Source organism: Salvelinus sp. IW2-2015, linkage group LG26, assembly GCF_002910315.2.
Source record: "Salvelinus sp. IW2-2015 linkage group LG26, ASM291031v2, whole genome shotgun sequence".
Taxonomy (NCBI): Eukaryota; Metazoa; Chordata; class Actinopteri; order Salmoniformes; family Salmonidae; genus Salvelinus; species Salvelinus sp. IW2-2015.
Window position 1 is genome coordinate 28674320 of NC_036866.1, and position 15029 is coordinate 28689348.

The following is a 15029-nucleotide window of genomic DNA, read 5'->3' on the forward strand; positions in this document are numbered from 1 at the left end:
ACAATCAACATATCCTTTATTATAATATACTAATAAACACATTAATGCATAAGCATAACAGATATATATATATATATAGTACAACACTTAAAATACTCAAAACAGTGGTATTTACAATCACATTACAATCAGAAGCAAATACTATGACCTCTGTCTAAACAGATGAGTGGCCTATCCTTACAAGGCTACATTCATATATCATTCTACTACAATCAAAATCAGATTAATAATTGGTCTATATGGCCACCAAGGCATTATGTGCTCCATTGCTCTTGCCAGAATCGGTTCAAAATTCACTGCCCATTTATAGAAAGGATAGTGTCTAATATAAATAGTAAAAATGCTTTATTAAATATACATTTTTTCTGCAAAGCAATTCCTCCTGCTATCTGAGTAGATATCCAGAAGTTTTATAACTTGACCCAGTCTAAAGTCGTTACCCAGAAGAGACTAGTCGTGACCAGCCGTTTGGGAAACAATGTTGTAAAGTCACAGAACACAAAAATGTGGTATGAAGGCTATAAAGAACTTCCAGTCTGTCTACTCATCACATCTCTTTCTCCTTCTTGTCTTTTTGGTCGAATAGCGCACGAATGTCCAGCATGGCCTGTCGAATGTTCTGTCCAAAGCGGTACGAGTCCTACAGAGAACAAGACAGTTGTTTAACCTGATAAATATTCACCTAGATTGCCATTAAGGTAATATGTGAGGGCTATATACTGTATGGTTCAGTAGGTTTGTGTAGTGTTAGACAGTGGTCTCACCGTCTCAGGGCTGGAAAACTTGCTGGAGATGTGGAATGTGATGAGGTTCTCTCCTATAATGATGTAAGAGACGCCATAGCCGTCATCAGCCACCTGGGGGCACAGGAGAGACACATCAGTACTACTCACCCCTAACTCTGACCACTTCATAGAAGTAAAAGCAGACATAGAAGAAGTAACAGAGAAGGACACAATGGCAGTAGGACTTAGGATATGTAGGATTCTGGTACCAGCTAATTTATTACCGTATGTCTGTCTGTGTGCGTGTGTGTGTGTAGCGTGTGCGTGTGGGCGGTTGACTCACAGGGCCGAACCCCCCTCCTGCGCCCACGTATCTGGGGAACTTCTTTATGTCAACCATGTTGAGCTGCTGTTGAGGAGTCTGACTAGTGGACAACCTCCAGGGTTCTGACAACACCTAAATGGAGAGGGAGAAGGGTGAGGGGGTAAGCGTAAATCTCTGATATCATTTCACTTGGTCACCAAAGTATKATTTAACATGTATAATGGTGTTAACATCACACCCACACACCTGTTTGAGGAATGGTGAGTTGATGCTGAGGTACTTAGACATGATGTAGAGACAGAAGAGGTGTCTGTCGATGCCAGAGCCTGTCATGGCCAGACGGTACATGTTCTGGTGTTTGTCTGCGGCCTTCCGGAAGAGGTCCAACCTTTGGGCACTCTTTCCACAGAGAAAACAAAGGATATTCAATCAAAACCTAGATCCAGCTCAAAAACATAACAGATGGTGGCCAACCCTCCACCTGGAAAGCTACTGAGTGTGCAGGTATTCGGTGCAGCCCTACTCAGACACACCTGATTCTACCTATCAGCTGTTTATCAGCACTTTGATTAGCTAAATCAGGTATGTTAGCGCAGGGCTGGAGCAAAAGTAAAAAGTACATAGCCAGTAGCTGGCCAAGTTCAGAGATCAGAGTCCAGAAACAGACATTTGGGTCCTGGTCACCTAGTTTTCAGTCAGAGTGACCTGAGCCTTACTGGAAGTTACATCATGTCACTCTCTATCAGTAACTCCCACAGACAAGGCTATTGACTGTGGAACTACTGACCTGCAGTGCTGAACCCACACTGTGTTTAACATCAGATACTGTCAACCATCTGATGGTCTAAGAGGTTCTAGCATGGAAGTGGAAGGTGACTGTTACTGCTCTTGCGTTGTCATTAGTTCATTCTATATTTTCTCTGACATGATTAACTGAGGTGTGTCCTCACCATAGTGTTCTTGTCCTCCATGGCTCTGACAAAGGCTGTGGACTCTGAGGTGCAGGAGCGAACCGTCTCTGTCCTACCCTCACGGAACATCCGGGTCATCGAGGCCTCATACGTCAGACAGAACTCCCCCTTATCCTACAGCACATAGACAACAAATACATTCAGATGCATTGCTATGGACTTGATAGTGTCTTGTGTTAATGTTAACCTAATCATTGTGTTGTATTGTTTGTCTGGTATCATCCGTTGACATCAGGCCAGGTGTCATATGACTATTCATGACGAAAGCATACACACATGCACGCACACACACACGCACATACACACACGCACGCACACACGCAGTCATACCCTGAATTGGGCCAGCTGCAGTGCTAGCTGTATAAAGGCATCAGGACTGGTCCTACTCTTCTTGATCAGGCCTTTCCCAAACTCATCAAACAGACAGCCATGAAAGTCCACGTCATCAGCGATCACCTTGGCAACCATGTAGGACTCCTCAATGACCTCCTGGCACTGAGGGACGAGGAGAGACCAGAGGACAGACAGGGTCAGACAAGACACAGGGCAGCCTGTAGAAACTACTGAATGGTCTACTGAACACAACACAGTCTAAACTAGCGTTACTGACTCTACAGAGAGAATTTGCATTCATCCCCTTTCCTCTTTACTAAAGCTACAACTTTTATCCCTAAAAGTTAGAAGCCATACCTCCAGTGGAATGTCCCATTGTAGTTTGGCGGGGGGTGGCAGGCCCTTGTTGATGTCTCCTTTGCAGTGCCCCTCCTCTGTGTAGCCCAGATGGAAGCAGTCCGTTGCTAGGACATACTACACAGAGACAGCACAACAATCATTAGACTCACACAACACACATCCCAATTAATCACAATGTCATACACTGAGTGTGCAAAATATTAAGGACACCTGCCTAATATTGAGTTGCCCCCCCCCCCCCTTTGCCCTCAGAACAGCCTTAATTCGTCAGGGCATGGACTCTACAAATGTGTCGAAAGCATTCCACTGGCCCATGTTGACTCCAATGCTTCCCACAGTTGTGTCAAGTTGGCTGGATGTCCTTTGGATGGTGGACCATTCTTGATACACACGGGAAACTGTTGCGCATGAAAAACCCAGCAGTGTTGTAGTTCTTGACACAAACTGGTGCGCCTGGCACCTAATACCATACCCTGTTCAAAGGCATGCCCATTTACACTCTGAATGGTAGACATACACAATCCATGTCTCGATTGTCTCAYGGCTTAAAAATCATTCTTTAACCTGTCTCCTCCCCTTCATCTACACTGATTGAAGTGGATTTAACAAGTGTCATCAATAAGGGATCATAACTTTCACATGGACTCACCTGGTCAGTCTATGTCATGGAAAGAGCAGGTGTCCTTAATGTTTTGTACACTTAGTCTATATTTAGGCAATAAGGCACGGGGGTGTGGTATATGACCAATTTACAACGACTAAGGGCTGTTCTTAGCACGATGCAACGTGGAGTGCCTGGATACAGCCCTAAGCAGTGGTATATTGGCCATATACCACAAACCCCCAAGGTGCATTATTGCTATTATAAACTGGTTACCAACATCATACACGTGGTATATGGTTTGATATACCACGGCTTTCAACCAATCAGCATTCAGGGCTCGAACCACTCACTTTAAAATGTGTTTTAGAAAAACTTGTTTGTTCATTAATGCACCATCAATAATATGGTTATTACCTCCCACATGTGTCCTATAATGGGAGCGTCTGCCCATGAGTGTTCTGCATTAACCCCCAGTTTACCGTTCTTATAAGCGATCAGAGTGAAAGATTTGTCAAACCACCTGAGAGAAAGAATGCATATCGGGTTAAACACTGTAACACACTCATCACAAGGCAGTGCACAGAACAGCAATTTACCACTAAACTACAGTTTAGTGAAAAATAGGCCTACTTTACAATAGATGTTTTCTTCCTCTTTTCCTGTCCTGTCCTACCTGTCATAGCAATTCCTGTTTGTCTCACCTGTCATAGCACTTCCCGTGCAGCAGGGACTTGGCATACAGGTCCAATGACCTCAGCTTGTCAGGGTCATAACCATGCACCTCGTCATCAAGGCTGAGGAAGAAAGCTGACGTCTCGATGGCCTCCAGAGAGGCTTTGTTAACACCCTGGCTGAAGTACTTCAGACGAGCCCGCGCCCACGGAACTCTGGAGAAGAGGTGGCTGTTTTATTTCTGATGTGTGTGTAAGGAAGGGGAGTGTATATGTACCCCTCTGTGTGTGTGTGTGCAGGTGTGTCTGCGTTTTCATGCCTATATGTGTGTATACCTGTTGCCGGCTGTGAGGGCAGCCAGTTTGAGTTCCCCAGGCTGTGGCTCCGTGGTGTCGTCGAGGATCCTCTGGAACTGAGTCTCCAGCTCAGAGGGCCATAAGTGACGTCCCCCGTAGTACAGCCACACCTTAAAGAAGCGGCCCTTATGGTACACCACCAGGTGCTTCCGGTCACTCAGGTGCTGAACAAAGTCTGGACCACGGAGAAGGAGAGGGGGAGAGGAGAGAACATAGAACATTATTTGGGGGTGGGGGGATCCACATAACGCTTCTCTTGAATTATAGCGTTTGTCTATGATTGTCGGAATATGTGTCTTACACAAATACATGTTCATATTTAGTCATGCAACTACCCAGCAATAGTTTGATAGTGTTATGCCCCCAGCAGGCATCAGTGTGCTCACCTGTCTCTATACCAGGGATACGTGTGGTGTTGAACATCCTCTCCATCTGAGAAGAACACATGGGCACCACCCCCAGAGCCCTCAACTAGTGAGAGAAAGACAGAGGGAGAGGGAGAGAGATATAGAGAAAAGAGAGAGAGAGAGAGAGAGTGGGGTTAAGAGAGTGGGGTTACTTTAGTAGAGCAGAAATAAGTCAAAGGCAGTGGGAGGATGATTTAGGTTAACAGAGAAGGAGGAGGGAGATGACCTGGGTTATTTAAGGGGTAGAGAGAGGGCCAATGGTCCAAGGGAAATGGGGGAGGGACCCAAATACTCTCAGGGGAAGGGAGAGAGGGAGAGAAGAGCGGTGAGAGAGAAGAGAGAGGGGTTTTCGTTACCGGTGCATGTTCTCCTCTCTCTAGTTTGCGGCGGTACTGCAGCATAGCGTGAACAACATTCCCTGCCCGAGCTGCCTGTCTGTGTGTGGGAGTCACGTACAGCAGATCCTAAATCAGATCATCATTACAGCATTAGGGAAGGGTTACTGGATGCATCTTAGTTAATGCCATGTTCCCTGTATAATGTCTACAGTACATGTACAGTACAGACATGTCTTACCATGGCGTAGAAGTTACTGTTGACCATGATGGGACTCCTGCCTCTAAGGTAGATGTACTCCTCCCACCAATCACTCACCTGCAACAGGTAAAACAATCTATTACAATCATTTGTTTAACTACTATTTTGTTTTTAACAGCAATTTTAACACTCCCCAAAACACTAATACAGTCATTTTTCTTTTTTAAATAAAGCTACCAACATTATTGTTTAATGTATCCTAACATGGCACTTTGAAACAATCGGAATACGTACATAGTTAGTAGCCCACCAGGATTTGAGGATGAGGTATTTCTGGAGTTTGGGTGCCTGGTCCTTCTTGAAGTCATTGGCCACCACCTCCATCTGGTTGTACTGCTCATCATCCAGCAGGGGGCGAACTGACTCCAGGTACTGCAAGGTCATAGAGAGATTATATGATATAATACCGATATGTAGTGTACATATATGGTTATATACTGGTCCTCGTCTCTCCTGAACAAATTATCAGTTTGATATTGTATTTCAACCAAGCATATGAGACACATAAACATCTATCTTTCTCTCACCCTGGTTATGGTGTCATCCACGCTAGGCACAGGTAGTCTGGGTAGGGAGGTCTGGAAGCTATAGAGGAGAGGTCTGCGCCCAGATAACATCTTCACCAGACTCTGAGGAGAAACAACACAACACAATGACTGGGTTAATTGCCAGAATAATCAAATACTGAGCTCAGACAATATATTGTCTTGATTCTGAGCTATGAGTGAGCTGCTCTTTTGGTCATGTTGATTTTGAAATAGAGACATTTAACAGACATACCAGCCAGAGTTTGGTGCAGAAGCTAATTTTGCCGTGGGACTCAAAGATCCAGGCGTGGTAGGAGAGAAGGGCCTTGAGAGTGTACCTCAGCATGAGGATGAGAGAGAGCCACAGCCCTGTGGAAAACAGGATGGCACTCAGCACTGTCTGGGTCTGCACTGTCATGTAGCCACTGGAGTGAGGGGAGACGAGAGAGTGGAAATGAGAAGTCAGGTACTGCAGCAAGCAAACTATTTAAAATTGTTTTTCAAACGGAATGGCACTCATCACTGTCATGTAGCCACTGGACACAGGAGAGAACACAACTTTACCTCATTTTATCACAACAAAATAGCAAAGGCAAAAAAATCGAACCATCAAACAATCAAAATTATGTTTATTTTCCTTCACGAGGAAATTATTTTGACAGATAACCACAGGCCGAAAAGAAGATGTATCACTGTTCCACAGTGCCTGTTCATCATTGTGTTATTTGCTCACTGACCTGACAGACATGGTCCTCTTGATGGTGTCTATCATTCCCAGTGATGGGTCTATCCTAGCATATATGGTGCTCATGATGGCTATCACCACGATCAGCAAACTGGATGGGCTGGCAGGGTAGACCCCTGTCAATATCCCATTCTGAAATAAAATAATATAATTCAATGTTCATTTAGGTAGTTAGCCTACAAACAGACCAACTAGGCTATTCCTAGATGTGCAAGCATCTGTCCGACCTCAGCGGTAGGCTACACACACCTAAATCAATCAAGACAATAATAATAACTTGAATAATTTGTTTTATTGCTGGACTGCAACAAACACCAAGCTAGCTATCAGGTCCAGGATTGGTAATAACTGTCTACTTAATAATTGGAAAACAAACCTTAAATCTTATGGCGCGCTTTCTCCATGACGTCACTCCCGACAGGTAGATGTGTCTGAGTACCTCGCGGCTCAGGTGGAGGTCGATGCCGTCTGGGGTGACGGTGAACTGGAAGCCAACTGCCTGATGTGCCTCTGCCATCCCGGTGACGTCGAAGACCCTGTTAAAAAAAGAGAGATATAGACAGAGAGGCGTTCAACTTTTTTAACCCTAAATGAGCCAGCACATTTTTATCTTAAAAGCGCAAACAGGGGTAAATTTTTACCCCAAATTGGTAATGATTGTGAAGAGATACTGTCTGTGAAGTAGTAACACTTTCTTTCATTAACTTTTTGTAACACATTATTGGTTTTAATACCCAAAAATAATAATATATTTGATGTTTAAAAATAGACCCTTTTTTGTATGTTTTTCATTTGATCAAATTCCTCCATAGCAACTTGTCCTGAAAATGTTTATGTTATTAATTCAAAGTGTTTCTGTGATACTAAGAGGTTGCGAAATTGGCGATTGAGTTAGTCTGACGTACCGGTATGACCTAAGATAGCCACCAATATGGGTGTTATAGGCGGTATTGGTGCCAGTGCCATTAGACTTTTAGTTCTAACTTTGGAAAGCTATTGACTATCAACTCATCTCCAATTGCATCTGAACATGGTAGAGACATTGACCGAAACCAAATGTGTTTACATTATGGAGTTATTTAGGAGTTGTAGTGGCTGCCAAGCCCCCACTATGGGGTGGCTCCATATCTATATATTTAATTTTAATCTACATATGTGTCAAATTTGATGCTTTTATCATAAAGTGCACTATTGAGTCAACATTTTCAGCTTAGCCTTGCACCACTAGTATACAAAAGATAGATTATTTTTCATTCCTCCATATTAAAAGGTCCAATGCAGCCATTTTTTTTTCTCAATTTCAACAATTAACCTWTCTGGGAAGGGGGTTCCGCTAGCGGAACACCTGGCCTACAGCCAGTGAAATTGCAGGGCGCCAAATTCAGAAATCAGAACAGAACAGAACAGAAATCTCATAATTAAAATCCCTCAAACATACAAGTAATATACACCATTTTAAAGATAAACTTCTTGTTAATCCAACCACAGTGTCCGATTTCAAAAAGTCTTAACGGCGAAAGCACACCATGCGATTATGTTAGGACAGCGCCTAGCCACAAAAACCATACAGACATTTTCCAGCCAAAGAGAGGTGTCACAAAGTCAGAAATATCGTTAAAATTAATCACTAACCTTTGATGATCTTCATCTGGTGGCACTCCCAGGACTCCATGTTACACAATAAATATTTGTTTTGTTCAATAAAGTTAATCTTTATGTCCAAAAACATCATTTTTGTTCAAGCGTTTAGTTCAGTAATCCATATGCACAAAGCATATGCACAACATCCAGACGAAAAGTCAAAAAAGTTCCATTAAAGTTCGTAGAAACATGTCAAACGATGTTTCTAATCAAACCTTAGGGTGTTTTTATCATAAATATTCAATAATGTTTCAACCGGACAATACTGCGATAAACAACTCATGGCTTTCAGCTGAGCCGCTTACTCTGAGTGCTCTTATTCTCTCCCCTTTCACAATAGAAGCCTGAAACAACTTCTAAAGACTGTTGACATCTACTGGAAGCCTTAGGAAGTGCAATCTGACCCCACAGACACTGGATATTCAATAGGCATTCACTTGAAAACTACAAACCTCAGAATTCCCACTTCCTGGTTGGATTTTTCTCAGGTTTTCGCCTGCCATATGAGTTCTGTTATACTCACAGACATTATGTTTTCTATCAAAATCTACTAATTATATGCATATTCTAGCTTCTGGGCCTGAGTAAAAGGCAGTTTACTCTAGGCACGCTTTTCATCCAAACTTCCCAATGCTGACCCCTATCCCAAAGAGGTTTTAAGTACCTTAGTTCGATTAAAATGTTCAACAATAAATAAAAATAGGTTCTTAGCAATAAGTTATTTCTCAGGCAAGACTGTCTGGAAGTGGTCTGAGTGAGGGGCCTAATTAGAGGAGCTGAAATCTAGCAGAGATTCGGGCAAACTGTCTTTGTTATTTGTCTATCAACTTATACTGCTTCAAATAAAATAAAATACAAGTTTATTTTCTCTCTTTATGTAGTGTTGTCTCTTTTGTCGTGATGTGTGTTTTGTCCTATGTTATTTTTTATTTTATTTGAAATCCCAGCCCCCGTCCCTGCAGGAGGTCTTTTGCCTTTTGGTAGGCCGTCATTGTAAATAAGAATTTGTTCTCAACTGACTTGCCTAGTTATATAAAGTTTAAATAAAATAAAAATAAAACAGGTGTAGACCTTACCGTGAAAGGCTTACTTACAAGCCCTTAACCAACAATGCAGTTCAAGAACTAAAGTTAAAAAAATAGCAAAATGTACATAACAATAACGAGGTTATATACAGGGGGTACCGGTAGCAGAGAGAACAGTCTATGACTTGGGTGACTGGAGTCCTCAACTGGCAGCTTCATTAAATAGTACCCGCAAAACAACAGTCTCAACGTCACCAGTGAAGAGGCGACTCCGGGATGCTGGCCTTCAAGGCAGAGTTCCTCTGTCCAGTGTCTGTGTTCTTTTTCCCATCGTAATCTTTTCTTTTTATTGGCCAGTCTGAGATATGGCTTTTTCTTTGCAACTCTGCCTAGAAGGCCAGCATCTTGGAGTCTCCTCTTCACTGTTGACATTGAGACTGGTGTTTTGTGGGTACTATTTAATGAAGCTGCCAATTGAGGACTTGTGAGGCGTCTGTTTCTCAAACTAGACACTAATGTACTTGTACTCTTGCTCAGTTGTGCACCGGGGCCTCCCACTCCTTTTTCTATTCTGGTTAGAGAAAGTTTGCTCTGTTCTGTAGACTTGTTGACATGCTGCTGTGCGTTTTGTTGCTAACCTTACATTTCTACCTGCCAACTTTACGTTTTTTACTTTTTAATTACCGTTTATATTTTTAGTTTTTCCCTCGCTCTACCTTATTTCATTCAACTTTTTCACTCCGGACGCTTTATCTGGACGTGGTTCGTCAGAACCTCCACCAGCCGAAGCTAAGTAGTAACATTAACATGATGCCTTCTAATTGCAGTCGCTGTACTCATAATATACAGGAGAACGATTGTCTTACGGAGAGGATAGATGTGCTGCAAGCCCAGCTTCAGACGCAATCGTTAGGCAAGGGCAATTTAAGTGTAGGAAAGGATGAAACAGCGTCTGTACACAAGTTAGTACAGATAGTAGTATAAATCCCCTCGCACAGTCCCCGCAGCCGGACAACTTTCTCATGGCTTCTGGAAGGAAATGCTGTAGGAATGCTCAACCGGTGTTGCTCATTCAGCCGACAGAAACTTTCAACCGTTTCTCCCCAGTAAGCAGCGACTCAGAGTCAGAGGCCGAACCTTCTCTGGTCTCTACTCCTCCCGTTACGGGGTCTGAGCCACCGAAGCCTCCCACCATTAGCTCTGACAAATTGAAAACCCTAGTCATTGGCAACTCCATTACCCGTGCAAATTATGGTGGAAAATAAGTATTTGGTCATCTACAAACAAGCAAGATTTCTGGCTCTCACAGACCTGTAACTTCTTCTTTAAGAGGCTCCTCTGTCCTCCACTCGTTACCTGTATTAATGGCACCTGTTTGAACTTGTTATCAYTATAAAAGACACCTGTCCACAACCTCAAACAGTCACACTCCAAACTCCACTACGGCCAAGACCAAAGAGCTGTCAAAGGACACCAGAAACAAAATTGTAGACCTGCACCAGGCTGGGAAGACTGAATCTGCAATAGGTAAGCAGCTTGGTTTGAAGAAATCAACTGTGGGAGCAATTATTAGGAAATGGAAGACATACAAGACCACTGATAATCTACCTTGATCTGGGGCTCCACGCAAGATCTCACCCCGTGGGGTCAAAATGATCACAAGAACGGTGAGCAAAAATCCCAGAACCACACGGGGTACCTAGCAGAGAGCTGGGACCAAAGTAACAAAGCCTACCATCAGCAAGGGCATTGAAGATGAAACGTGGCTGGGTCTTTCAGCATGACAATGATCCCAAACACACCGCCCGGGCAACGAAGGAGTGGCTTCGTAAGAAGCATTTCAAGGTCCTGGAGTGGCCTAGCCAGTCTCCAGATCTCAACCCCATAGAAAATCTTTGGAGGGAGTTGAAAGTCCGTGTTGCCCAGCAACAGCCCCAAAACATCACTGCTCTAGAGGAGATCTGCATGGAGGAATGGGCCAAAATACCAGCAACAGTGTGTGAAAACCTTGTGAAGACTTACAGAAAACGTTTGACCTCTGTCATTGCCAACAAAGGGTATATAACAAAGTATTGAGATAAACTTTTGTTATTGACCAAATACTTATTTTACACCATAACTTGCAAATAAATTCATTTAAAATCCTACAATGTGATTTTCTGGATTTTTTTTCTCATTTTGTCTGTCATAGTTGAAGTGTAACTATGATGAAAATTACAGGCCTCTCATCTTTTTAAGTGGGAGAACTTGCACAATTGGTGGCTGACTAAAACCTTTTTTGCCCCACTGTATAAATATGCACATTATCGAACAAAACACACAATACACGTATAACATGATGTCCTATGAGTGTCATCTGATGAAGATAATCAAAGGTTAGTGATTAATTTGATCTATATTTCTGCATTTTGTAACTCCTATCGTTGGCTGAAAAAATGGCTGTGTGTGTTTGTGACTTAGCTCTGACCTAACATAATCATATGTTGTGTTTTCGCTGTAAATCATTTTTGAAATCGGACACCATGGGTAGATTAACAAGATATTTATCTTTCAATTGCTGTATTGGACTTGTTAATGTGTGAAAGTTACATATTTCCCCAAAATATTTTTGAATTTCGCGCGCTGCCTTTTCAGCGGAATGTTGTGGGTGATCCGCTAGCGGAACCCCTGGGCTAGAAAGGTTAACAACAAGCTAAGCTGTGTTTTGGTATATTTCACTTGTGATTGCATGATTATAAATATTTGTAGTAATATTTTTGAATCTGATACGTTTGGGAATTTTCTTCTGCCTTTCAGGACCGGAACGAGCATGTGGTTTTCTGACCATAACGCGCAACCCAAATGGTGTTTTTTTGTTATAAAACTAATATTTATCGAACAAAAAGAACATTTATTGTGTAACTGGGAGTCTCGTGAGTGCAAACATCCAAAGATTATCAAAGATAAGCGATTAATTTTATTGCTTTTCTGACTTTCGTGACCATGCTAATTTGGGGATAGCTGTTCTAGCATTGATTGATACACTCACAAAAGCTTGGATTTCTTTCTCTGTAAAGCATATTTTCAAAATCTGACACGATAGGTGGATTAACAACAAGCTAAGCTGTGTTTTGGTATATTTCACTTGTGATTGCATGATTATAAATATTTTTTGTAATATTTTGCGCCCTGCAATTCAGCGGTTGTTTAGGAAAATGATCCTGTAAAAGGGATCCGTAGCGTAGAGAAGTTAATCAGCACAACAGTTTTCAGCTGTGCAAACATAATTGCAAAAGGGTTTTCTAATGATCAATTAGCCTTTTAAAAGGATAAACTTGGATTAGCTAACACAACGTGCCATTGGAACACAGGAGTGATGGTTGCTGATAATGGCCTCCGTACGCCTATGTAGATATTCCATAAAAAATCTAGTCATTTACAACATTAACAATGTCTACACTGTATTTCTGATCAATTTGATGTTATTTTAATGGACAAAAAATGTGCGTTTCTTTCAAAAACAAGGACATTTCTATGTGACCCAAAACTTTTTAACGGTAGTGTAGGTCCGGGATGTCAGGAAGCTTGGCCCCAGTGATGTACTGGGCCGTACACACTACCCTCTGTAGCGCCTCACGGTCAGATGCCGAGCAGTTGCCATACCAGGCGGTGATGCAACCGGTCAGGATGCTCTCGATGGTGCAGCTGTAGAAGTTTTTTAGGATCTGAGGACCCATGCCAAATCTTTTAAGTCTCCTGTGGAGGAAAATGTTTTTTCACGCCCTCTTCACAATTGTCTTGGTGTGTTTGGACCATGTTAGTTTGTTGGTGATGTGGACACCAAGGAGCTTGAAACTCTTGACCTGCTCCACTTCAGTCCCGGGGGCCTAATAGGGGCCTGTTCGGCCCTCCTTTTCCTATAGTCCACGATCAGCTCCTTTGTCTTGCTCACATTGAGAGAGAGTTTGTTGTCCTGGCACCACACTGCCAGGTCTCTGACCTTCTCCCTATAGGCTGTCTCATCATTGTCAGTGATCAGGCCTACCACGGTTGTGTCGTCAGCAAACTTAATGATGGAGTTGGAGTCGTGCTTGGCCACGAGTGAACAGGGAGTACAGGAGGGGACTAAGCACGCACCCCTGAGGGGCCCCAGTGTTGAGGATCAGCATGGCAGATGTGTTGTTGCCTACCCTTACCACCTGGGGGTGACCCATCAGGAAGTCCAGGATCCAGTTGCAGAGGGAGGTGTTAAGTCCCAGGGTCCTTTGCTTAGTGAAGAGCTTCATGGGCACTATGGTGTTGAACGCTGAGCTGTCGTCAATGAACAGCATTCTCACATTGGTGTTGCTTTTGTCGAGGTGGGAAAAGGCAGTGTGGAGTGCGATTGAGATTGCGTGATCTGTGGATCTGTTGGGGCGGTATGTGAATTGGAGTGGGTCTAGGGTTTCTGTTATGATTGTGTTGACGTGTGCCATTAACCTGCCTAAATGATTACCGCCCCATAGCACTCACGTCGGTAGCCATAATGTGTTACAGATTTCTTGATTTTTCTTTGATTCATTCTGACTATTTTGAGGTGCATGGAAATGTTGTTGTCATGGTGGCTCTAGGGACAAACAGTAATATTGCCGCTTTCTTTTAGTTTTTCTAACAAAGGTCTTTAAGGAGTATGTGAGCACAGACGTTCACTTCTCTTAGCCGAGTTCTGATAGGACCAAACGGAACCTATGTATGCGCCTTTAGGAGATCTTATACTTTTTAAAATTAGATAATATCAGTCAGTTAACATGATCTTTATGAATATGAAGCCTTTATATGCTTGTTTTGATTACATATATGCTTCGAAATTCACAAAAAGTTACATTAGCCGATGAAGATCATAGAACAAACCGTATAAGATCTCCTAAGCCTGTGTTTACCACAAAACTTATTTTTGGAGTTTATCCAAAAACACACAAAAAAAACATTAAAACTTCTTGTCAATACGGGGGCACTGTTTTCACTTTGGAAAAAATCGTGCCCAAATGAAACGGCCTCGTGCTCTGTTCTAGATCATACAATATGCATATTATTATTACTATTGGATAGAAAACACTCTCAAGTTTCTAAAACTGTTTGAATTATATCTGTGAGTTAAACAGAACTAATTTGGCAGCAAACTTCCATACAGGAAGTGAAAAATCTGAAAACGAGGCTCTTATTCAGGGCCTGCCTATTCAACTGGCTTTTATTTATCGATATGCATGCACTTCATACGCCTTCCACTAGATGTCAACAGGCAGTGGAAGGTGGAATGGGGTGTCTAGCTTGATCTGAGGCAGAACAAGAGCTTTTGGAGTGACAGGTCCGGAATTTTCTTTGTCTTCGAAGACGCGCCGGGGAGCTCGACATTGTCTTCTGAAAAGCGTTTGGTATACACGGCGAATATCTCCGACTCTGATTTTATTTGATACATATGATAATAACATCATAAAGTAGGTTTTTTCAACCGAGTTTTATCAGTTTATTCAACGTTTATTGGGACTTTTGGAGTTTTCCGTTCTTTGCGTCAAGAGAGGATGGGAATGTTAGCAACCTTGGCTAGCATTGTGGCGCGAATTCGACAGAAGAAATGGACATTCTAAAACCAAACAACGATTTATTCTGGACCAAGGACTCCTTGTACAACATTCTGATGGAAGCTCAGCAAAAGTAAGAAAACATTTATGTTATTTCGTATTTCTGTGTAAAATGTTGACTCCTATTCTCCGCCGTTTTGGTGA

At 42.5% G+C, this 15029-nt stretch overlaps 1 protein-coding gene and 1 long non-coding RNA gene across 5 annotated transcripts in view; both read right to left on the reverse strand.

The window, feature by feature from the left end:
* The window catches only part of LOC139023062 (uncharacterized), an 870035-nt gene that overhangs the window by 112647 nt on the left and 742359 nt on the right, over positions 1-15029 (reverse strand). The window lies entirely within an intron of this gene.
* Positions 3-15029, reverse strand: part of LOC111952134 (carnitine O-palmitoyltransferase 1, liver isoform-like) — a 22440-nt gene continuing 7413 nt past the window's right edge. For 3 of the 4 annotated variants that reach the window (XM_023970654.2, XM_023970655.2, XM_023970652.3), the window contains 18 exons: positions 6999-7158; positions 6615-6754; positions 6131-6302; positions 5878-5979; positions 5585-5722; positions 5330-5407; positions 5110-5217; positions 4733-4817; positions 4326-4521; positions 4020-4205; positions 3733-3838; positions 2712-2828; positions 2352-2516; positions 2001-2135; positions 1297-1449; positions 1069-1182; positions 765-857; positions 3-640 (listed from right to left, as the gene is read on the reverse strand). In XM_023970654.2, coding sequence (XP_023826422.1) covers positions 548-640; positions 765-857; positions 1069-1182; positions 1297-1449; positions 2001-2135; positions 2352-2516; positions 2712-2828; positions 3733-3838; positions 4020-4205; positions 4326-4521; positions 4733-4817; positions 5110-5217; positions 5330-5407; positions 5585-5722; positions 5878-5979; positions 6131-6302; positions 6615-6754; positions 6999-7139 — 2322 coding nt within the window. In that variant the 5' untranslated portion in view covers positions 7140-7158 and the 3' untranslated portion in view covers positions 3-547. The remainder of the gene's footprint in view (positions 641-764; positions 858-1068; positions 1183-1296; positions 1450-2000; positions 2136-2351; positions 2517-2711; positions 2829-3732; positions 3839-4019; positions 4206-4325; positions 4522-4732; positions 4818-5109; positions 5218-5329; positions 5408-5584; positions 5723-5877; positions 5980-6130; positions 6303-6614; positions 6755-6998; positions 7159-15029) is intronic. The other variant, XM_023970653.3, reaches the window with a different exon arrangement.